The sequence below is a fragment of the Crinia signifera genome, chromosome 12, assembly GCF_055691185.1.
Source record: "Crinia signifera chromosome 12, ASM5569118v1, whole genome shotgun sequence".
NCBI classification, from domain to species: domain Eukaryota; kingdom Metazoa; phylum Chordata; class Amphibia; order Anura; family Myobatrachidae; genus Crinia; species Crinia signifera.
Window position 1 is genome coordinate 56,541,377 of NC_139228.1, and position 24,936 is coordinate 56,566,312.

General features: G+C 47.1%; 1 protein-coding gene across 1 annotated transcript; it reads right to left on the bottom strand.

Annotated features, from left to right (window-relative positions):
* Positions 1-455: 455 nt before the first annotated feature.
* Positions 456-24,797, bottom strand: TMEM63C (transmembrane protein 63C). Its single transcript, XM_083167334.1, has 23 exons — positions 24,593-24,797; positions 21,473-21,643; positions 20,031-20,110; positions 19,366-19,453; positions 15,105-15,142; positions 14,879-15,021; positions 14,225-14,276; positions 14,036-14,144; positions 13,137-13,210; positions 10,463-10,543; positions 10,148-10,268; positions 7,699-7,832; positions 6,089-6,211; positions 5,854-6,007; positions 4,926-5,032; positions 4,433-4,519; positions 4,120-4,185; positions 3,770-3,932; positions 3,578-3,683; positions 3,302-3,469; positions 2,907-3,022; positions 1,305-1,376; positions 456-1,182 (listed from the first exon to the last, which is right to left on the bottom strand). The coding sequence occupies exons 2-23, from the start codon at positions 21,611-21,613 to the stop codon at positions 1,018-1,020; spliced, it is 2,388 nt and encodes a 795-aa protein (XP_083023460.1). The 5' UTR covers positions 21,614-21,643; positions 24,593-24,797; the 3' UTR covers positions 456-1,017.
* Between the last annotated feature and the right edge of the window lie 139 nt (positions 24,798-24,936).

Consider the following 24,936-nt stretch of genomic DNA (forward strand, 5'->3'; position numbering starts at 1 on the left):
GTCAACGATAGCTGGAAATCTGAGAGTCCTTTACCTCTAGAGGACATTTCAAGGTGAGCAGAGGTCCAAAGGTGACCCTAAGTCGCCAGTCTTCCGCAGGCTGCAGTCCCTGTCAAGTATATGGGGAAATTGGAATCTCCACCAATAAATCTTTGGACACTGCTAATGTTACAGAACTTATTGGGCACAAGAATATCGGCTTAAGTAGTCAGCACGTTGCTTAGGGAGCGGACCCAGAGCCCCAAATGCCTCTGAAGTCCTCCCCATTCTCAGGGGAGATTGTGTTCAGGCCCAAGCTGGACAAAATCATTCTATTGCCACAGCGGGAAAGTGAAGGACTCTGGGATTCTCTCTGCTGTTCCCTCTGGTGGAGCGAGGCACCACTTTTCTACTCCTCGTGGGTGGGGTCAGTGGAGAGGAAATCATGTGACACATTAACACAATCAACCATACTCTTTTAAAATTATATTTGGCAAAAATCAGCAAGTTCTTAAATAACATTTGTCAGATGCAAAATGCGCTGTCCCCATGCGAACGAAAAATAGAGCCAGGGATCGCAGCTATATGAAGGTTTCCATGTCGTGACCACATGATCGAGAACACACGTACACGTATGTTACATAGAGGAGCCATGATCTGGTAATACAAGTAGAGAGCTGGAGTATGACAGCATGGGTATTGGAGATGGGAGGGGCTCAGCAGTATTAGCCACACCCTCTTCACGTGATTTTCTTGCACGCAGCTTTCTATATAATGACCTCACAGGTGTCCTGGAGGCACGCAGTCTCAGCAGGAAAAGTTAGGGCACCGTACACCTAATAGAGGTTCGATGGCCACTAGGGTGCCCCAAAATGCAGGCTCGCCCACACAGGTCTGTCCAGGTGACTGCCCAATAAACCACAGCTTAACCCATCCAATGCCATTAGAGGAGCTGAACTGGGAGCTGTACAATGCCCTGTGTGGAGAAACACACACACATAGCGTCAGGAGAACCGGTATCCAAGGGTGGTGGTCCCTTCACATCTCTTCTCCCTTAAGATAAGCATCCTCGGAGCTCTCAGCAGCCGCCTCCGGCACCTCCCCTGGGCTGTCCGCTCTGGTCTCTAGGGCACCGTATGTTGGGTGAGCGGGAGAGGCTAGAGGCGAGAGATCCTGTTCTTGGAGGACAGAGGCCACAAAAACCTGGAGGACATAAATGATCAGACTGAGGAAATGAAGTTGGCAAGATGAGACAATAGACCATATACTACATGGAGGAGCATGGACACCAGACACATGGAACCTGCTGCGCATGCAACACTCACGGTGGACTGAAGCGCGGATGATATACTGGTGTTTTCCGTGTCCTGGATGATCCCGTCGCCCTGCTCCGACATCTATCAGGAGACACCAGTCACACGAAGAATGTTAATCTCAGTATAATAGAACAGTCTGTAAAGTATGGGAAGAGGAGCAGGCAATAGAACCCAAAGGGTGGTCCTAGATAATATTAGGACCTTCTCTACGTTTATTATATGGTGCATATCAATAGGAGGAATGCCATATAAGATGGTTTACTGTCCAGTACGAGAGGACGGTCTGAGTTGTGCAGAGTCTCACTGTTCTGTACGGGAGGGCAGTCTGAGATGTGGGGTGGTCTCACTGTCCAGTACGGGAGGGCGGTCTTAGAAGTAGGGGATCTCACTGCCCAGTACAGGAGGGCGGTCTGAGATGTGCGGGGTCTCACTGCTGTCCAGTACGAGAGGACGGTCTGAGATGTACGGGATCTCATTGTTCAGTACAGGAATGGCGGACTGAGATGTGCGGGGTCTCACTCTCCAGTATTAGGAGGGATGGTTGGAGATGTGCAGGGTCTCACTCTTCAGTATTAGGGGGATGGACAAAGATGTGCGGGGTTTCACTATCCAGTATAAGGTGTAATGGTCAGAGACGTGCGAGTATCAGGGGGAATGGTCAGAGACATGCCAGGTGGTACTGTCCAGTATAAGAAGGAATGGTCAGAGACGTGCGAGAACTACTGTCCAGTATAAGGGGGGAAAGGTCAGAGACGTGCGAGGATGTACTGTCCAGTATAAGGGGGGAAAGGACAGAGACGTGCGAGGATGTACTGTCCAGTATAAGGGGGGAAAGGTCAGAGACGTGCAAGGATGTACTGTCCAGTGTAAGGGGGAATGGTCAGACGTGCGAGGATGTACTGTCCAGTATAGGGGGAATGGTCATAGACATGCCAGGTGGAACTGTCCAGTATAAGAAGGAATGGTCAGAGTCGTGCGGGGATGTACTGTCCAGTGTAAGGGGGGAATGGTCAGACGTGCGAGGATGTACTGTCCAGTATAGGGGGAATGGTCAGAGACATGCCAGGTGGAACTGTCCAGTATAAGAAGGAATGGTCAGAGACGTGTAAGGATGTACTGTCCAGTGTAAGGGGGAATGGTCAGACGTGCGAGGATGTACTGTCCAGTATAGGGGGAATGGTCAGAGACATGCCAGGTGGAACTGTCCAGTATAAGAAGGAATGGTCAGAGACGTGTAAGGATGTACTGTCCAGTGTAAGGGGGAATGGTCAGACGTGCGAGGATGTACTGTCCAGTATAGGGGGGTCAGAGACGTACATAGTCTATTTACAGTAATATTAGTGTGTGTGTGCTCTTTAAATTCAGTACTGGGGCTAAGATGATAGGATCTTATTGTCCAGTATTAAGGCAGAAACCTTAATACTGGACAATACCAGTACCATGTTCTTACTGCTCAATATCAAGATGGGAAAGTAAGTGGACTCTTATTGTCCAGAATAGCCGGGCGCAGTTTAATATGTGCCATTGCTTATTATTCAATATACAATAAAAGCACGTTCCCTCAGGACGCAAATAAAGACTGTAGCTGCGCTGTCCTAGCATAGTCCCCACCTGATAGCTCGATGGTCTCTTCGGTCGCAGTTTTCTGAGACAAAGTCCAAAAATGGCAAACAGCAAACAGCAGAGGAGGGTCGTAAACGTAAAGAGCGTGACCGGGTGCGTGGACCCTGCAGCAACAATACAGACAGAACTAAGAAACTAATGCCTAGTACGGTATGAAGCCCTAGGGCAGATATTGTGTGCTGAGCCATTCAGCTAATGAAGTCTAGTCTTCCGCAAGCTCTAGATACCCCGGGAATGTAATAATAGCAATTATTTGTACATTTCAGCTGTTTTTTTCCCTGCTGGTACACCAATGGCGGCGAGTGCAGGCCCACCTGGTACAAGATGAAGGGGCAACTATACAGGGATGGACGAGAAGAACCTCTGATGAGCACACAGCTTACCCAGCCTGAGGACGGAGAAGAAGAGCAGCCAGAAGATGCAGAGGATGGGGGCAGCGAGGAGCTGGCGGGAAGCTGCTGCATGCAGACTGGGGCTCAGCATCGTAGGGATATAGGCGTAGAAGATATTGTATCTGTCGGTCATATGTTTCAGTAGCAGATACAGGAGACCTGAGGAAAGAGAGGCAGCATTAGACTGTAGCAGTGCACAAGGAGTCGGTAATTCTATTCCAAGGGGCACAGGAGCCCTGCAGACATTCTGTACTGTGTGACACTTACCAAAGGGAACGATGATAGGACAAGTAATGCTGTAAGTCATCACCACCGAGAAGACACACGTGGTCCAGGCGTACTCCAGGCCAAACTGGAACTCATAGGCCTGATTCTGCAAGAAAGACCTCAGAGTCTACACTGCTGCTCTGGATTCCACCCACTACCCTTCTGACTCCCACTGTTCCTATGGAGTGTTACCCGTTTCACATGGATCCGCTCAGGCACCGACTTGGCCAGGCAGAGACGTGCCGCGTAAAGAGTGAGACCAGGAATCCGCAGCAGCTCCATGGCGGTGCCAATCAGACTGGCAGTGATGACGTAATTCACAAAGAATGCCCCATTGTTGGGGAGAAACACACACCTGGGGCAGACGGAGAGACGTTATCAGGGACAGCTGTACGGATAGTTTAATGAGGGCGGAGACACATGGCCAGGGATCTCTCTATGTAATGTATTAAGGGGAGGGAATGAGGGGTCACATGACAAGATAATGCTCTATGTAATGTATAAAGGCGGGGGGGGAGGAGTCAGGGACATGCGATACTCACTGGAACTTCAAATTGGCCGATTCCAAGAAGTGGACATCAAACAGCCAGCGGAAGAACAGGTCCAGGCTAGGGGAGACATAAGTGAGTGAGAATCCCCACAAATAACTCTATGATTCTTACACTTTATCACCTACATTGAGGAGGGGGCAAGGAGAATCGGGACTTTATCACCTACACAATCTGCTCATGATTGTTACAAAATATATTCTCTGAGTAGAAGAATAATAACTATAACATTTCAATATTAGTATGAAAAATGCTATAGGTGAGATGGGGGTGTGCGTGCTGGAAGTGATGAGGAGCAGTGCAGTACCTGGTCAGGCCTAGAGAGGGCAGTATGATGACCATGAACACTAGGAAGAAGTAACACTTGTGCATCGTAAGCTCATTTTCATTCGATCTGAAAACAAAGCGCAGAATGACAATTAAAAAAAAAAGGAGGAACGGGAGAGAAGTGCATTGTGGGAGTGTAAGAGCGGATAAGGATGGGTTACATAGAAATTAAATAACAGGTATCAGGAATATCAGCAAAATGTATGTTTCCCCACTTCTGGCACCAAAAAGTTGTTGTTTTTTTATAAGATTAGCCAACATGAATAACATTTGGGGAAGAAAAATTATTATGGGGAAGAGAACACAAACAATGGCAACTCTACTCAATACTAAATGTAAATGTGTGAGTCACCTGCCGATGGGGCTCACAGTGAAGGAGATTATTTTTTGGGTGGGGAGGACACTGGTATGGGCAGCAAGCTATTAGAAGATTCAGCAGAGATAATTGACAGCTATGGATGACATATCATTACCTGGTCCAGTGACCCTCCAAGATTGCAGAATAGTACACCAGGTAGGGCAGGCACACTGAGAACATCCACAGCAGAAATGTGGGCAGGAACTGGGTTATAACTGGATTCTGTGGAGAACAGGAGAAGAGATCACACTGCGAATATAGATACAGTGGAGCATTCTATGGAGGGTCAGCCATGTACAAGGGCAGTCAGAAGAGTTTAATACAGGTCTAAGGAGGGCAATTCTATTCCCAAAAGTGGTGCAATGTTCTATTATTCCGGAACGACACATTGTATCTTGCGGGCATAATTATTAGGAAACATGCAAAGCTGGCACAACTATAAATGGCTGACAAGTGTGCAGCCGGGTCACATCTCTTACAGAATTGGTTCCCTTCTTCTCATTAAAGGTGTCCATACACTTGACCGATTTGGGCCAGTTTCACCTGATCCCGAGGGATCGGGCTGAGAAATCAGCCTAAATTGGATGTTTGATGTCCCCCCTGTGCATAGGACCTGAGCCGATGCTCATCCGACCTACGACTTGGACCCCCTTCCCAGTGGCGAGAAACAGGATTGCATGCGATACATCGCATGAGAAAGGACCGCATGCGATCCTGCCGCCCGGGAAGGTTCCGGGCGGCCCATACACTGCTGCAATACATCACATTAGTGTATGGGCACCTTAGGAGTCATTTGGCTTTGGTTGCAAAAGTCTCAGGGCCAGATGTATCAAGCTTAAAAAAAGTGATAAAATGGAGAGTAATAAACAACCAGCCAATCAGCTCCTAACTGCTATGTTACATGTTGGGTTTGACAAATGACAGATAGGAGCTGTTTTTTTTTATCACTCTCCATTTTATCACTTTGTGAAACTTGATACATCTGACCCTTAGTCTGGGGGTAGAGGGACTACACAATCCTGTGGTAAGGGAGCATGTCTCACCCGTAAGTTCTCTGCAGGGTTAGTGACGTTGAATCTGTCCATGGTGCTGACGATGACAGCCGGTGTAGTCAGGAAGAAGAGCAGGATGAACAACGCCAGATTTATACCCACAAACCGAAGCCACCAAACCCATCCTGATACCGCCAGGTTCTCCCTGTTACCAAAACAAGCTTTACCATATGAACCAATCCCCTTCCTGAGAACAGAGAGGAGCGAAGGTAGGGCTGTCACTTACCAGATGACGTCATTCGGAGCTGGGGCGTAACGCACTCCCCACTTGGGGGACTGGAGGATGGGGGTGACAGAGGATTGCTGCAGGGCTCGTTTGCAAATTGGCCGGTTGTAGTCCTGAATAATTCTGAGGAGATGGAGAGGTCAGTGTGATCATTCCGCTAGGCTCTAGACCACAGTCTCTCTATGACATCATTTTGAGAATGCACGTTATCTGGCGCTGAGACACTTCCTCATCGCTTTTCATATTTGTGCTCCTGAATTATCGATGGAGTTTTCCACCTCATGGTACCAAATAATTCAATTGAAGCAACCTATTTCTGGCAGTTATTTGTGGATGTTTTTTTTTAAATCAGTGCCCAGACATGGTGCTGTAACCCATAGCAACCTATCAGACTGTAGCATTAAATTTGGAGCAACAATACATTGTGAATTGGAGAAATCCGCGGAGATGAACATAATGCAGCAATATAGATGTGTAAGACACGTTATGTAATTATGTTGGCATTCAGAATGTTGACGTGGACAAAATATTGAAAGTGAAAATGTTGACATTCCCAAAATGTCCACAATGATAAAGCTTTGGTGTAGAAGTGGGGTCTTGACAGCCAGTTTGATGTTTTGTAGAGAGGTGGAGAGTCTGATATGGAGAGGGAGAGAGTTCCAGAGGTAAGAAGCAGTAACGGCAAAATATTGGAGGTAGGAGTGGGATGAAGTGATGAGGAGTTGGGAGGAGAGGTGGTGTGCATTTGGGGAGCATAGAGGATGGGCAGAAGAGTGAAGGAAGATGAGATCGGAGATGTAAATGGGAGATGAGTGAGTGTAAAAAGATTGAATTGGGTTCTGAAGGGAAAGAGGAGCTAGTGTGGGATTTTAGAAGAGAGGAGGAGGAGGATGTAGTACATTTGGTGAGGAAGAGGAGCTGGGCAGCAGCATTGAGGAGGATGGGAGTGGGAATTGATGGATGTCAGATAGGAGGAGATCAGTCTGGTGATAATCAGTGAGTGGATGAGGGTCTTGGTAGCATCCTGGGTGAGGATAGAAGCAGCAGGACTGTGAGAGGTGCTGGAAGTGGGGGTGTGAAGGAGAGGGAAGAGTCTGGGATTACTCGAAGACAGTGCACTTGGGACTAAAGGAGATAGTAGCGCCATCAATAGATGAGAGTGTGGGAGATGAGGTTATGCGGGAGGGTGGGAAGATGATCGGCTCAGACATGTTACGTGTAAGACAGCAATGGGATACCCAGGAGACCGCAGAGAGACAGCTGGAGACATGAGTGAGAAGAGGTCAGCAGAGGAAAGGTACATTTATCATCAACATAGAGATGATATTGAAGGCCACAGGAGAAGATGAGCTCATCTAGAGAGGACGTATGGAGGGAGAATTGCAGAAGTCCCAGAAAAGGACCTTAGAAGATACCTACTCTAGTGGAAAATGGGTGAAAGTGGAGTCATGAGAAGAATGGACAGAGAGGTAGGACAGGTAAGAGAGGGTTACGCTTGGAATATGCCATAAATGCAATGTCAACTTTATGTCCAAGACAACAATATGGTGTCTGCATTCTGATTGAGCCCCACTCTCACTAACTGGCACATACAGGGATGGTGCACTCACACTGCCGTCATCCGTTCATCCTGGAAGGTGACAAACGCAGTCCCCAGCCTCTTCAGTGGGATTCGGTTCCTCTCCGCTGTAAACTCGTCGGTCAGTTTCTCCTCCAGCTCTGCATAGTACTGCTCCGCCTCTACCTGGAGCAATAGAGAAGAGCAGGTCAGCGGTGGTATCTGCAGCCCTCTGACTCCTCCCAGGCAGCCATCTTTCCTGGTCACTACTGCCCTACTACGTGTGTTGGTGGGGATTCAGCGCCTCGTGATTCCCAGCTGCTCACGTCTCCATTTATTATGGTGGACATTCTGCGCTAGTTTTTCCTGCAAATCTAATAGGGCACAATGGAAAAATATGTGAACATAGCGGTCATAAAGCGCCTTCGCCTATCGGTTCTGAGGACTTCTCTCTTTCAGCGTTACCTGTGATGACCTATATTTTAGTACATATGTGACTGCTTCTCACAGCACCAGGAGAGAGAATAGTGCAGAATTGCGCTATAATCATATAAACAGTGTACAACACTCTTTGTAAGGGCCAATGAGCGAGGAACCAAACAAAATGGATCTATTACTGATGGCTGTGATGGATTCTGACATTTACGGGGCAACCTGTGGTGTATGTGACCTGCATTGCTAGTAACGGGAGGCAGTCAGCAGTGCACGGTGCGCTCTCACACACAAAAAGGATTGGTGCATTATACTGTAGTCCATGGGTCCTCAAACTGTGGCCCTCCAGATGTTGTGAAACTACAAATCCCAGCATGCCTTGCCAGTTTTAACACTCCCTTATAGCAAAACTGTGGCAAGGAATGCTGGGATTTGTAGTTTCACAACATCTGGAGGGCCGCAGTTTGAGGACCCATGCTGTAGTCTAATGTCACCTATACTGATAATGCACCTATTGCAAGGCTTAACTGATGATGATAATTATTAGCACATGTATAAGTATAAGGGTGGATGGTCTGCAGAGATCCACACAACTCTGCTTCTGGGTGGATATACATTACATATACACCGAACTCTACATCAAACCCCTTATTTACAGAGGGTTGTAAATGATCCTCGCTTAATTATGAAATAACTGCAATGTGTGAAAAGGCCACATGGTGGCAGCAAAACCTCTCCAGACCTGGGGTAAAATTTAATGGTATGAGAATCAGGAAGTGAGAGATTTGGTATGAAATCTCCAGGGTTTTTTTTAAAGCGGCAATCATTAAAAGCAAACTGGTTTTGCAGTGTAAATGATTGCCACTTTAAAAAAACTGGAGATTTCTTACCAAATCTCTCACTTTCTGATTCTCTCATCCCATTAAATTTCCCCCCTGATGTTCTCTTTGTATGTATGTATGTATGTATGTATGTATGTATGTAGTTCAATAGATCTACAGTAAAAAGATACTGGGGGCACCGCTGAGATAGGTAACTATATCGGTAGTGCTGCCAGTCAACTAGCTAGTGCGTACTGGTTAGCGATATTGTTCAGCGACGTCACGATGGCTGAACATGCAGCGGTATCGTTCACATTCTTGTTTAGTGTGTATGGGGCTTGAGACAGTCAATAGGTCAACCCCAAATAGACTATAGGTAAAAATGGTCGACATGAAAAAAACAGAAAGTAAAAAAGATCAACAGAGTCAAAGGGTCGACATTAAAATGGTCGGTCGACATTAAAATGGTCGACACAATTATTATAGTTTCTGGTGTCAGCTGCCTCTCTCCGCTGCACTTGGCACAAGTGACTATTCCCAATCATTCTGCACATGAATGTTAAATGATAAAAAGTTGAATAAAAACTTCTAAAATGTATTTAAAAACTTGTCGCCCATTTTTTTATGATGTCATTTTTTTTACCCTATTTATTTTATTAATTTATTAACAGTTTCTTATATAGCGCACACATATTCCGCAGTTCTGTACAGAGAATATTTGAACATTCACATCCCAGTGGAGCTTACAATCTATATTCCCTACCACATATACATGCACACAGACATTCTATGGTTAATTTTTGTTGGAAGCCAATTAACCTACCAGTATATTCTTGGAATGTGGGAGGAAACCGGAGTACCCGGAGTAAACCCACGCAAACACGGGGAGAATATACAAACTCCGCACAGTTAGGGTCATGGTGGATATCGAACCCATGACCTCAGCACTGTGTTGCAGCAATGCTAACCATTACACCATCCGTGCTACCCTAAGCACTATCTACCTTTACCTGTTGACCTCGCACTTCACTGTAGTAATGTACCCACATTATTCTATCCTTCATGCGATAGAAGTCGAGTTACCCATAACGCGCGAGCTCCGTGTTACTCGGCAGCACCAGACGGTTTTTTTGCTACTTTCAAAATACGGGATATCTCGGATGAAATTCCCGACCTCTGCAACCTTGCCCAACATTTCCCCGATTATGTTTGGTAAGAGGAGATGATTTAGGAGTAGAAGCCACTCACCTTCTGGAACCCGCAGCAGTCACAGGGGCAGAGCCGGGCACATGGATGGGTTGTTATCAGGATCCTCCCTTCTTTCTGTGACCGTCCAGCAAAATACACGCGGCCCTTCATGGCCCGGCGCCTGAGAATCACAGGACATGAATCACACGGAGGAGCCAGCAACTTCAGGGTACGTGGGAAGGGATAAGGGTGTGTGAAGTGTAACAATGTGTAAAAATGGGAGTGATGTTCAGGAGGGTGGGATGGGGGGGGGGGGGGGGGGTAAGTAGGGGATTTCAGCAGAAACCTACATAGTTTACATCATGGTCTCCTCACCTCTCCGTGTCCAGTTTCATCAGTCGTCGGACGTCATAGCTGAACTGGACATCATTAACTGTGCAGCTGGGATACGCCTCACTAGGACAAAGTGCAAAGATGTCAGTGCCTTCCAACACAGTACCAACTGTCAGGGGTAGGTGTCCTCCGTCACAGTACTTACTGTCATGGGTAGGTGCTCTCCATCACAGTACTTACTGTCAGGGGCAGGTGCCTTCCAACACAGTACTTACTGTCAGGGGTAGGTGCCCTCCATAACAGTACTGTCAGAGGGTTAGGTGCCCTCCATAATGGTACTTACTGTCAGGGGTAGGTGCCCTCTGTAACAGTACTGTTAGAGAGGAAAGTGCCCTCTGTCATAGTAATTACTGTCAGGGGTAAGTGCCCTCTGTAATAATACTGTCAGGGGTAGGTGCCCTCTGTCATAGTACTTACTGTCAGGGGTAAGTGCCCTCTGTAATAATACTGTCAGGGTTAGGTGCCCTCTGTCATAGTACTTACTGTCAGGGGTAAGTGCCCTCTATCATAGTACTTACTGTCAGGGTAGGTGCCCTCTGTCACAGTACTGTCAGGTGTAAGTGCCCTCTATCATAGTACTTCCTGTCAGGGTATGTGCCCTCTGTCACAGTACTGTCAGGGGTAGGTGCCCTCAATCACAGTACTACCAGTGGTAGGCAGTACTGTCAGGGATAGGTGGCCTGTATTATAGTACTTATTGTCAGGGGTAGCTGCCCTCCGTCACAGTACTGTAAGGGGTAGGTGCCCTGTATTATAGTACTTACTGTCAGGGGTAGATGCCCTCTGTCACAGTACTGTCAGGGGTAGGTGCCCTCTGTAACAGTACTGTCAGGGGTAGATGCCCTCTGTAACAGTACTGTCAGGGGTAGATGCCCTCCATCACAGTACTGTCAGGGGTAGGTGCCCTCCGTAATAGTACTGTCAGGGGTAGATGCCCCCTGTAACAGTACTGTCAGGGGTAGGTGCTCTCCGTCACAGTACTTACTGTCAGGGGTAGGTGCTCTCTGTAATAGTACTGTCAGGGGAAGATGCCCTCCATCTCAGTACTGTCAGGGGTAGGTGCCTTCTGTAACAGTACTGTCAAGGGTAGGAGCCCTCCGTCATAGTACTGTCAGGGGTAGGTGCACTCTGTAACAGCTCTGTCAGGGGTAGGTGCACTCTGTAACAGTTCTGTCAGGGGTAGGTGCCCTCCGTCAAAGTACTTACTGTCAGGGGTAGCTGCCTTCCATCATAGTACTGTCAGGGGTAGGTGCCCTCTGTAATAGTACTGTCAGGGGTAGATGCCCTCTGTAACAATACTGTCAGGGGTAGATGCCCTCTGTAACAGTACTGTCAGGGGTAGATGCCCTCTGTAACAGTACTGTCAGGGGTAGGTGCCCTTCATCACAGTAGTTACTGTCAGGGGTAGGTGCCCTCCTTCTTAGTACTATCAGGGGTAGGTGCCCTCCGTAATAGTACTGTCAGGGGTAGGTGCCCTCTGTAATAGTACTGTCAGGGGTAAGTGCCCTCCGTCACAGTACTGTCAGGGGTAGGTGCCTTCCATCATAGTACTGTCAGGGGTAGGTGCCCTCCGTAATAGTACTGTCAGGTGTAGGTGCCCTCCGTAATAGTACTGTCAGTGGTAGATGCCCTCCGCCACAGTGCTTACTGTCAGGGGTAGGTGCCCTCCATCATAGTACTGTCAGGGGTAGGTGCCCTCCGTAATAGTACTGTCAGGTGTAGGTGCCCTCCATAATAGTACTGTCAGTGGTAGATGCCCTCCGCCACAGTGCTTACTGTCAGGGGTAGGTGCCCTCCATCATAGTACTGTCAGGGGTAGATGCCCTCTGTAATAGTACTGTCAATGGTAGATGCCCTCCGCCACAGTGCTTACTGTCAGGGGTAGGTGCCCTCCATCATAGTACTGTCAGGGGTAGGTGCCCTCCGTAATAGTACTGTCAGGGGTAGGTGCCCTCCGTAATAGTACTGTCAGGGGTAGGTGCCCTCCGTAATAGTACTGCCAGGGGTAGGTGCCTTCCGTAACAGAACTGTCAGGGGAAGGTGCCCTCAGTCACAATACTTAATGTCTGGGGTAGGTGCACTCAGTCATAGTACTGTCAGGGGCACTGTAGGTGCCCTCCGTAATAGTACTGTCAGGGGTAGGTGCCCTCCGTAATAGTACTGTCAGGGGTAGGTGCCCTCCGCCACAGTACTTACTGTCAGGGGTAGGTGCCCTCCATCATAGTACTGTCAGGGGTAGGTGCCATCCGAAATAGTACTGTCAGGGGTAGGTGCCCCTTGTAATAGTACTGCCAGGGGTAGGTGCCCTCCGTAACAGAACTGTCAGGGGTAGGTGCCCTCAGTCACAATACTTAATATCTGGGGTAGGTGCCCTCAGTCACAATACTTAATATCTGGGGTAGGTGCACTCAGTCATAGTACTGTCAGGGGCACTGTAGGTGCCCTCCGTAATAGTACTGTCAGGGGTAGGTGCCCTCTGTAACAGAACTGTCAGGAGTAGATGCACTCCGTCACAGTACTGTCAGGGGTAGGTGCCCTCCGTTACAGCCTGAATGTCAGTGTGGCAGGTACTTAGTATCAGGTGGAGGAGGCGGCACTCTTCTCACAGTCACGGCCTGGATACAGGGGAGCACTCTGCGGTGTAGCACCTACTTACTGGAAATGTTTGGTGATGAGGGAGGTATCGGAGATTTCACGAGGAATCCTGGTGACCATCAGAGTCCGAGCCGCCTGTGGATCAACACAGGAAGCAAATCAGATGCAGATGTTCCAGATCGATAATTTACAATGAACCAACATGAAAGTGGGATCACTAGAACCATCATCTCCTACATAATGTCACTGACAGCTTCTTATATATCGCCAGCATATTCCTGTGCGCTGTTGTCATGAAGCAAATTTAACAGAAGATTGTACTAGTGTCACAGGTATTAATATAACTGTGGATTAATAATGGGGTCTATGTACTAAGGGGCGGAATTATTAAGCCTGCTTACTTTATCACCGGCCAATCAGCATATCACTGTGTTTTTTCAAACCCAGCCTGTAACTTAACAGTTAGGAGCTGATTGGGCAGTAATATAAAGTACCAGCCACTTTATCACTACACTGAGCTTAATAAATCTGCCTTTGAGAGAGATAAAGTGGAGAGAGATAAAGAACCGTTCAGCCACCTCCTAACTGCCATGTTACAGGCTGTGTGTGAAAAAGGATAGGTGCTGGTTGCTACTTTATCTCTCCGCTACTGCTGCACTCTACCATTCCCAATCATAATCCAGCTGGATCGCAAAATATAAAGAAAAGTCCAAAGAAAGGGAAAAATCAAGAAAAACTCATGTCGACATTTTCATGTGTCGACCATTGCTTTGTCAACTCATTGCTTGTGTTGTCCTTTTATCAATGCTGATCTAGTGCATGTCGGCCTTGTGCTTGTTAACCTTTCATGGTTGACTAAGACACCGGATACCATGGGCAGTGTTACCGGATAACCGCAGGTGAGCGGAGCGCAGGTCTCGCAGCTCATTGGCTGTTGGCCTCAGTTGTGCAGGTTATTACCTTATGGTCCTCCCGGTTGTGTAATGCGGCAGAGTGATGGCTCATACACAGCACAGTCAGCACAAAGTAGGCCAGCGCCATTACACTGTGCAGCCACAAGAAGCGGTCTCTGCAGAGGAGTCACAAACATAAAGTGTCACAAAACCGCACACCCCGCAGACTCAGCACACGTACAGCTCTGTCACTCACTGTGTGGGAACGTTGACTATTGTAGTGCGACCAAACTGTGCCGGACTGTCCCCTGCAGAGATAGAGAGAGATTATACACAACAGAGGTAGATAGGGGGGAAGAGTGGCCAGAGTCGGACGAGGGGAGAGGTCAGGGTCAGGTGGGGGGAGGCCAGGGTCAGAAGTGGGCAAGGACAGGGTTAGGAGGGGGGCAAGGGCAGGGCTAGGAGGGGGGCAATGGAAGGGTCAGGAGGGGGTGAGGGGGCAAGGTCAGGAGGGGATGAGAAGGCAGGGACCGGCTGGGGGGAAAGGGTAGGGTCAGGCCGGGAGGAGAGGGCAGGGTCAGACGGGAGGGGGGGGGGGCTGAGGGCAGGGCCAGGCGGGGGTGGGGGGGCTGAGGGCAGGGTCAGGTGGGGGGGCTGAGGGCAGGGTCAGGTGGGGGTGGGGGGGCTGAGGGCAGGGTCAGGTGGGGGGAGAGGGCAGGGTCAGGATCTTGCAGGGTGAAAGGCATGGGTCGGGGGGGGGGGGTGCACGGGGGCCAGAGTCAGGTCGGGGGGGGGGGGCGGCAGGGTCAGGATCTGGCAGGGTGAAAGGAATGGGTCGGGGGGGCATGGGGGCAGAGTCAGGTGGGGGGGGGGGGAGAGGGCAGGGTCTAGGGTTGTGAAAGGGACTCACCCAGCAAATCTCCAGAAAAGTTCACTGGCAATATGATAGACACGGAGATGACACAGACAAGTAACATCAGCACCAGCAGATGGCGCTGGTAGGACAGGTAGGTGATGGCATCAACTCCACATTTACTCTGGATTTCTTCATCCCTGCAGTGAGAAATCAGGATGTTAATGTTATATCCCCTATATAGGGTCCAGCACAGAACCCTTCCCCCAGAAATATTTCTCACTTCATCTGATAAATTGAGCTGAGCCAGGAGCAGAATCCCTGCAAGAGAGGAAACACAGAGCATTATACACAGAAGCATTATACACAGAAGCACTATATACAAAAGCATTATACATAGACGCATTAGCATCAGATAGAACAAGGGCTGCATAGGCTCGAGTGTATTTAAGAGCCTGGGAATTTGGGGGTTGTAAATAAAGTTAGTTGAAGAAGCAAAGTGCTGTGGGTAAAGAACTTCAGGCAGTCAGGGGCAGGTAGATGGGCCAATCAGGTAGATTGGGGGAGTCAGCTTAAAGAGGGGTATTTAAGGGTAAGTGGGGAGGAAGTGCTTCCTCTTTGAGTCTGGATCCCCACCCTCCCTCCCCTTTTCTCAATGTTGTGCTACCTGGCCTACGGGCTCTGTCCAAACAATTTGATTAAATTATTTTAATTATAAATCGGCGACAAGGCGCTCTCGACCAGCAGTCGGGTGAGGTGTCAGGTGGTCGCCATGCGGTATTGCCCCCCTTTGCCAGGACAGTGGGCGAGTCCCGACTTGGCAGGGGATGTTGGACACTTCCTGGAGGTGTCTGCGCCATACCATAGAAGGGGCGGTAAGTCCGTCACGGCGCAGGCTGTACCTTACGTAAGGGGTGTTTTTGTTGGATTGGAGCGTTGCAGTTGCTACCATTGACATACACCTCTGACTGGTGCTGGTCTCAAGTGCTCTTCTTGGCAATCCCTTTAGACAAATAAGGATCATACCACTTCAATAAATATTATGACCACTTATGCCATGGTTGTCCGAGTCGTTATTTTAAGTTAAGGTGTCCTGCGTGAGTTATTTCTAGGCGCTTAAGGTTAAGGTATAGGCCAACCAACATAATTCATTAGGCGCCTTATATGTATTATAAATGACATCTATATCATAATAACCCCAGGCTTATATAATAAACCATATTACCAACAAAATAATAGGAACAGCCCTGGGGGTTATATAATGAATCACGACCACCACCATAATATTACCAGCACTGGAGTTACATTATCAATTACATCATCATCTATGTAATAATACCAGCACTGGGGATATTTAATGAATCACTCCACCATCTATAGCAGCCAGCCCTGGAGTTATATAATGAATCACACTACAGTTTGAGTATCCCTTATCCAAAATGCTCGGGACCAGAAGAATTTTGGATAATGAATTATTCCGTATTTCAGAATATTTTTATATTTGAATGGTGTATTAGGAGGTATCTTGCATTTATGTTGTATAAACACATCAAACACATGAAATACACACACATATATTATATTTGTGCATAAAACAAGGTTTCAAAACATGAACCTAAGTTTGTGTATTATATCAGGTACTGAATTTGAATGCCAAGCAATCATTTTCTTGCAGATATTTAGTGCCAGTTACACATCACGTCCCCAGTAGTGCCAGTTACACATCACGTCCCCAGTAGTGCCAGTTACATATCATGTCTTCAGAAGTGCCAGTTACATATCATGTCCCCAGTAGTGCCAGTTACAGATCATGTCCCCAGTAGTGCCAGTTATATATGTGCCATGTAGTGCCAGTTACATATCATGTCCTCAGTAGTGCCAGTTACATATCATGTCCTCAGTAGTTCCAGTTACATATCATGTCCTCAGTAGTGCCAGTTACATATCATGTCCCCAATAGTGCCAGTTACATATCATGTCCTCAGTAGTGCCAGTTACATATCATGTTCCCAGTAGTGCCAGTTACATATGATGTCCCCAGTAGTGCCAGTATCATGTCCCCAGTAGTGCCAGTTATATATGTGCCCAGTAATGTCAGTTACATATCATGTCCTCAGTAGTGAAAGTTACATATCATGTCCCCAGTAGTGCCAGTTACATATAATTTCCCCAGTAGTGCCAGTTACATATCATGTCCCCAGTAGTGCAAGTTACATATCATGTCCCCAGTAGTGCCAGTTACATATAATTTCCCCAGTAGTGCCAGTTACATATCATGTCCCCAGTAGCGCTGTTACAGATCCCAAGTAGGTTTTTAGAAAAAGAAAAAAATAAGGATATGGGATACTCAACCTGTACTATGTAATAATACCAGCACTGGGTTATTCTATGAATGATACCACTATATGTAATAATACCAGAACCATATAATAAATCACAATATCCACTATATAATAATGCCATTATGAATCATACCACTATCTATGTAATAAATCCAGAACCATATCATGAATCACAACATCACATATATAATAATGCCATTATGAATCATACCACTATCTATGTAATAATACCAGAACCATATAATAAATAACCTATATAATAATGCCATTATGAATCATACCACTATCTATGTAATAATACCAGAACCATATAATAAATAACCTATATAATAATGTCATTATGAATCATACCACTATCTATGTAATAATACCAGAACCATATAATAAATAACCTATATAATAATGCCATTATGAATCATACCACTATCTATGTAATAATTCCAGAACCATATAATAAATAACCTATATAATAATGCCATTATGAATCATACCACTATCTATGTAATAATACCATAACCATATAAGAATCACACCATCATATATATAATATTCACAGCCCCAATGAATCATACCACTTTCCATATAATAATGCCAGCACTGGGGATATATAATGAATCACACCAACATCTATATAATATTACCAGCACTGGGGTTACATTACGAATCACACCACTAGCTATATAATATAATAATCTGTCTTTTATCTATCACATTTACTCTATATACTATTACCAGCACCATGGTTATATAATAAATCACACCACCACCTATATAAGAATGCCAGCACCAGGGTTATACAGTATAATGAATGACTCCACCATCTACTGTATGTAATAATGCCAGCACCGGGGTTATATTATGAATCACACAACTATCTGAGTAATAATACCTGTCCCTGGGTTATATAACCAATTACACCACCATCTATGTAAGAATGCCAGCACTGGGGTTATATAATAAATCACACTACCATCTATGTAATAATGCCAGCACCGAGGTTATATAATAAGTCACACCACCATCTATGTAATAATGCCAGCACCGGGGTTATATAATAAGTCACACCACCATCTATGTAATAATGCCAGCATCGAGGTTATATAACCAATCACACCACCATCTATGTAATAATGCCAGCATCGAGGTTATATAACCAATCACACCACAATCTATGTAATAATACCTGTCCCTGGGTTATATAACCAATCACACCACCATCTATGTAATAATGCCAGCACCGAGGTTATATAACCAATCACACCACCATCTATGTAATAATGCCAGCACCGGGGTTATATAACCAATCACACCACCATCTATGTAATAATGCCAGCACCGGGGTTATATAACCAATCACACCACCATCTATGTAATAATGTCAGCACCGGGGTTATATAACCAATCACACCACCATCTATGTAATAATGTCAGCACCGGGGTTATATAACCAATCACACCACCATCTATGTAATAATGCCAGCACCGGGGTTATATAACCAATCACACCACCATCTATGTAATAATGCCAGCACCGGGGTTATATAACCAATCACACCACCATCTATGTAATAATGCCAGCACTGGGGTTATATAACCAATCACACCACCATCTATGTAATAATGTCAGCACCGAGGTTATATAACCAATCACACCACCATCTATGTAATAATGCCAGCACCGGGGTTATATAACCAATCAAACCACCCTCTATGTAATAATGCCAGCACCGAGGTTATATAACCAATCACACCACCATCTATGTAATAATGTCAGCACCGAGGTTATATAACCAATCACACCTCCATATATGTAATAATGTCAGCACCGAGGTTATATAACCAATCACACCACCATCTATGTAATAATGTCAGCACCGGGGTTATATAACCAATCACACCACCCGCTATGTAATAATGTCAGAACTGGGGATATATAACCAACCACACCACCATCTATGTAATAATGCCAGCACCAAGGTTATATAACCAATCACACCACCATCTATGTAATAATGTCAGCACCGGGGTTATATAACCAATCACACCACCCGCTATGTAATAATGTCAGAACTGGGGATATATAACCAACCACACCACCATCTATGTAATAATGCCAGCACCAAGGTTATATAACCAATCACACCACCATCTATGTAATAATGTCAGCACTGTGGTACAGCACATTCCATTTTGTGTACTCACCAGATCTTTACTGCTCAGGTCAGGTGGGACAGTCTCACAAGGAGACTTCTCCTTGTCGTTCGGTTCCCCATAAAAGAGAGAGGTCAGGCTGGAAAAACAGAGACCAGATCAATTTGTGCATCCTGAATATTTGTTTTATTGCACCATTTCCTTCACCACAATAATGCTGAAAAAAACACCTCCACCTCTATGCACCCAGTAGGTCACCTCCACATCTATTCGCCCATTAGTGCACCTCCACATCTATCCGCTCAGTAGGGCACCTCCACCTCTATCCGCCCAGTAAGGCACCTCCACCTCTATCCGCCCAGTAAGGCACCTCCACCTCTATCCGCCCAGTAGGGCACCTCCACCTCTATCCGCCCAGTAAGGCACCGCCACCTCTATCCGCCCAGTAAGGCACCTCCACCTCTATCCGCCCAGTAAGGCACCTCCACCTCTATCTGCCCAGTAGGGCACCTCCACCTCTATCCGCCCAGTAGGGCTCCTCCACCTCTAGATAGAATCCCAGTATCCCTCCACCAGAGTCCCATAATTGAGGTCAAACATTACTCATATGATGTCCATCTGCGCCGCATGGCCCGGCTGGGGAGAGAGTTCAGGTGTCAGGAAGGTTTACTCTGCTCTGACTAAATATGTCCCGGAGGATGAGTGTAATGTCTCACCTGTCATTGTCTATCAGGAGAGCGAGGCGCCCATAGTCCCAGGCTGCCTTCCTCACACATGAGAATACCAGCAGCAGAACCTGGAGAGAAGACACATCACCAATTATTCCACTCATCAGCGTATTTTGCCTTGTGCTACTATAGATGGTATATCTCTGCTATATCATCCTGCAGGGTGATATATATGGGCTATGCCAGCCATCGGGTCTTGTAATGTATGAGTATTTTATCGTAATCCTATATTATACCACTGCCCTGTACTTGTATGGTCCTGCATTTGACCTAATCTAACCTGCAGGGTCTTGTATCGGGACTGTAATACTCTGATGGTCCTGTATCTGAACTGTACTACTGTACCTTGGATTGTCCTATATCTGGCCTAAACCAACATACAGGGTCCTGTATCTGGACTGTACCACCTTTGTTGGACCCATATCTGGCCTACACCATACTATGGGATTTTCCATATGGGCTGTATTACTCTGGATGTCCCTGAATCTGACTTGTACAGTTCTGGATGGTCCTACTCAGGATACGGTCATTAGGTCTACAGTAACTAGGTCGACAAGCATTGGGTCGACACCACTAGATCAACAGGCAACAAGGTCGACATGGGTCTAGGTCGACACAAGCATTAGGTCGACAGTCAAAAGGTCGACATGGGGTTCTTCACTGTTTTTTGAGCCGACAGGCGGGATTTCATGCCCTGCCATCCACTAGGGTGTGGTGGGAGAATAAAGTAGTGTGCCGAGTGTAGCGAGGCACCGTGCTCAAAGCATCGCAAGCGAATGTGTCCATGTGTTGACATTTGGGTCAAAAATCTGAGAAAAACCCCATGTCGACCTTGCCCATGTAAAACCTAATGCTTGTGTCGACCTAATGTCCTGTCGACCTTGACCCATGTCAACCTAGTGGTGTCGACCCAATGCTTGTCGACCTAGTTGTTGTAGACCTAACGATCCACACCCTCCTACTCTATATCTGACCTACCTGTAGGGTCCTGTATGTGGACTGTACTACCACGGATGGTCCTATACCTGGCCTACACCAACCTACAGGGTCTTATAGCTGGACTATAATACGCTGAAGGTCCTGTATCTGAACTGTACTACCTTGATTGTCTTATATCTGGCCTAAACCAACCTATAGGGTCTTGTATCGGTACTGTATTCCTGTGTAGGGTCCTTTATTCGGACTGTACCATCTTTGTGGGTCCCATATCAGGCCTACATCATACTATGGGATTTTCTATCTGGGCTGTGTAACTATAGATGTCCCTGTATATGAAATGTACAACTATGGATTGTCCTACTGTGTATCTGGCCTACACCAACCTGCAGGGTCCTGTATCTGTACTGTACCATCATGATGGGACCTATCTCTGGACTGTACTAATTATAACAGTCCTGACCATTCTAAACCAGAAGCCCTGACAGCATTACCAGCCATGCCAGGAAATTTATCGCCAGGACAGTGGGGACACCTCCAAATGGAAGGCCCTGTAATACAGAACTGCGCGAGTGTGCTCTGTAACAATTGTCAGTCACATTCCCGGGTGGGTCCTCGGGTTGTAGGGTCTCCATGCTGACTGTAACGAGGCCTTTGTGGTGTACCTGGGTTAAAGAATGGGGTGGGGAGAAGCATTATACAGAAGGTAAATAACAAAAGCCGATGTAATACTGATACATTTATAATTATATAGCCCCATGTCAAGTTAGTCAAATCAATACATTGCATGTAATAGTAGGTTGATGACAGCGACAAATACAGATAATTAGATCAATTAAACAAATGTAAAGAAATATTATATCACATATTAGAATATAGTTTCAACACTGATGAAACTATTAGCTGGAGGTGACTACATAAATCAGCGTTATAGTGCAGAAGGTGAACAATGCGTTTTGCTGCACCAGGCATTCAGTCCGGCAAGGCCTCTGCTGCCAAAAAGTATATTCTCAAATCTGTTCATATCTTATTACATTGCAAACATGTACATGACTGTACCGGATTCGTTCTACGCCTGCCCAGCCTGGTCCAACTCTCTAAGTGTTAAAAGCAGGACGTCATATGTACTCAATTTTGTGCCACATGTGCAGTAAAGAAACGCGTCAGACCCACTAACATGTGTTCACATATGACTGAAATGTTATGCTGGGTACACACCAGGACGACAAGGGTCCGATGCCATCAATCTAGACCCAATTCCAACCGATTGGATGTAGGTGATTGGGCCCTTTTCTGTCCTGGTGTGGACCGATACTGATCCGATGCGCGGTACCGCAGGTCGGTCGGTCATTATTCAGATCCTACCTGCAGCAGGTAGGATCTGGAAACAACCATACTCCCGGCTGCGGGTCGCCATCGGATCGGACCCGCTCACGGTGCACATCGTGAGCGGGTCGGGCCCCCCACGTCATCATGAGCGGGTCGGAAGAAACACTGACAACCCGCTCACGATGTGCTTAGTAAGCGAATCGCCCTGGTGTGTACCCCGCATTAGAGTTAGACTGTATTACATTGTATTGTGATCAGACTCAATGTCAGGGAGGATGTCATATGTCCTTGCTGACACATAGCTTCTTATGTCCTTACTTATACCCCTTTTACACCAAGGAATAACCCAGTTTGGACCCAGGTCAGCGTTGGTGTAAAAGGGGCCAACCCAGGTCCAGTAACACTGGTCTCCTACCCAGGTCCTGACCAGGGTTGAACACTGGTTGGACCTGGGTCGTGGGCGGTGTAAATGGTCCTAACCCAGGTTGGGACATCCGGGTAGTGCTGCAAGGATACCAGAAGTGCTGGACGCCCTTCCACAGTGCGCTGCAGTGGCAAAAGACAGCAGCCAGGAAGGATACGGGCAGTGCACACAGAAATCATAATTGGATGCAGTATCATTTATATTTTGGGGGGGGGGGGGGGCTGGGGAGAGCACATGGGTGATGTTGCACTTTTATGTGTGCTTGAGAACTGAATAAAACTTTTAAAAAATATTTCACAAAATAGACCAACATTTTTCAATGCTAACTTGTCATGTCTTTTAATTTTTATTTTAAATCATTGAGGGAAGGTTGGCTGGCAGTTTATCAGTCCTAAAATGGACATTTTTAATGTCATCCATAGGGAAAAGCAGGGCTGACCCAGGTTCAGTGTAAATGGCGCAGACCTGGGTCTGACCTGGGTCACAGTGCTGTGTAAATGGGGTATGAAGCTGGGTCCAACCCTGGAAACTCCTGTGTTCAAAGACCAGGGTCCGACCAGGGATTTTGGTGTAAAAGGGGTATAACATTCATCCTTACTGACACGTAGCTTCATAGGTCCTTAATAACCTCCATCATTACGGACACTGGGCTTCATGTGTCCTATAGTTTACATGCCTCTTGATTTTTAACCACAAGAGGAACTGCTCCAAATTGCTGGGTAAGAAAACCAAACCTTAAGGATGTATTTCCACAATAACCTCCTCACACATTGCCAACCCTATCTGCTAATCCAGCATTGCTCTCCACCACACCAGTCTCACATCCTGGCTGCCCCCCACCTACTCCACTACTACCCCTACACTTTAACAAACACCCTCCTACTCTACTACTAACCCCGTACTCAAACAACCCACACTCTGACTCTACTTCCCCACATACACACACCGGACAACCCACACTCCTACTCTACTACTTCCTACCACACTGGCAAACACCCCCAGCCCCCGCCCTACTCTTCTACTACCCCTTAACATTCTGACAACCGAACCCACCAGCCTACTCTCCTACAGTGGCGTAAGTTCACCCCAGTCAAACGGAGGCAAGATCTATATCGGTGCCCCCCACCCACACACACACACAACCCTAATAACCTTATATAAAATATATATTTCTGTTCAGAAATATAGATAGATATAAAACACATATTTCAGAACTCCCAGCGGGAGGAGAGGTGCCCCCTTGAGAGCAGGAGCCCGGCGGCAGATGACTCCATTGCCTCCCAGAGTTCTGCCTCTGACTGCCACTATGACAACCACCCTCCTACTACCTCCATGCACTCTCCTACTACTACACTGTCTCCTGTGTGCTGTGCGTGTGGTGCATTGTGGCCATGTGTGCTACGTGTAGTGCATTGTGGCCCTGTGTGCTACGTACAGTATGTAGTGCATTGTGGCCCTGTGTGTAGTGCATTTTGGTCCTGTGTGCGGTGTGTGTGGAGCATTGTGCAGTGCATTGTGGCCCTGTGTACTATGTGTAGTGCATTGTGGCCCTGTGTGCGATGTGTGACCCTGTGTGCAGCGTGCTATGTAAGTGTGTAGTGCACTGTGGCCCCTCTGCTATTCCTTACACAGTGTAGCCATTGCCGCTGCTATTCCTATCCATACGCAGTGGCCTTCGCCCGTAGAACAGGTGAATTGGATACAACGTATCTGCACAACATGACACTATATACACATCATCCACCCTGAAAACAAATACACAACGCCCAGCTCCGGGTTTGCTCGCTGCATCCCCTGTGCACCGCTCCCGGGCACCCTTCTACCCACGCCTCCGTCTCCCGTCCTCCCGGTCCCCTCTTACCTGCCGGCCCGCAGCATCCTAGGCAGCCAGGGACCGTCAGCAGAGTCCGACTCCCAGATGCCCCGATCAGGGCGCCGCCTCCTGACATCAGCTGCACGGCAGGGAGGGGCGGCTGTGTCCGGGTACTCGCCGCTGCCACTGTCACCTATAGTGATGCTGGCTCCTATAGGGACAGTGTACTGACAGCTGCCAGTGTCACCTACAGATGCTGACTCATACAGGGACAGTTTACCAACAGCTGCCAGTGTCACCTATAGAGGCTGACTCCTACAGGAACAGTGTACTAACAGTTGCCAGTGTCACCCATGGATTCTAGCTCCTATATTGACAGTGTACTAACAGCT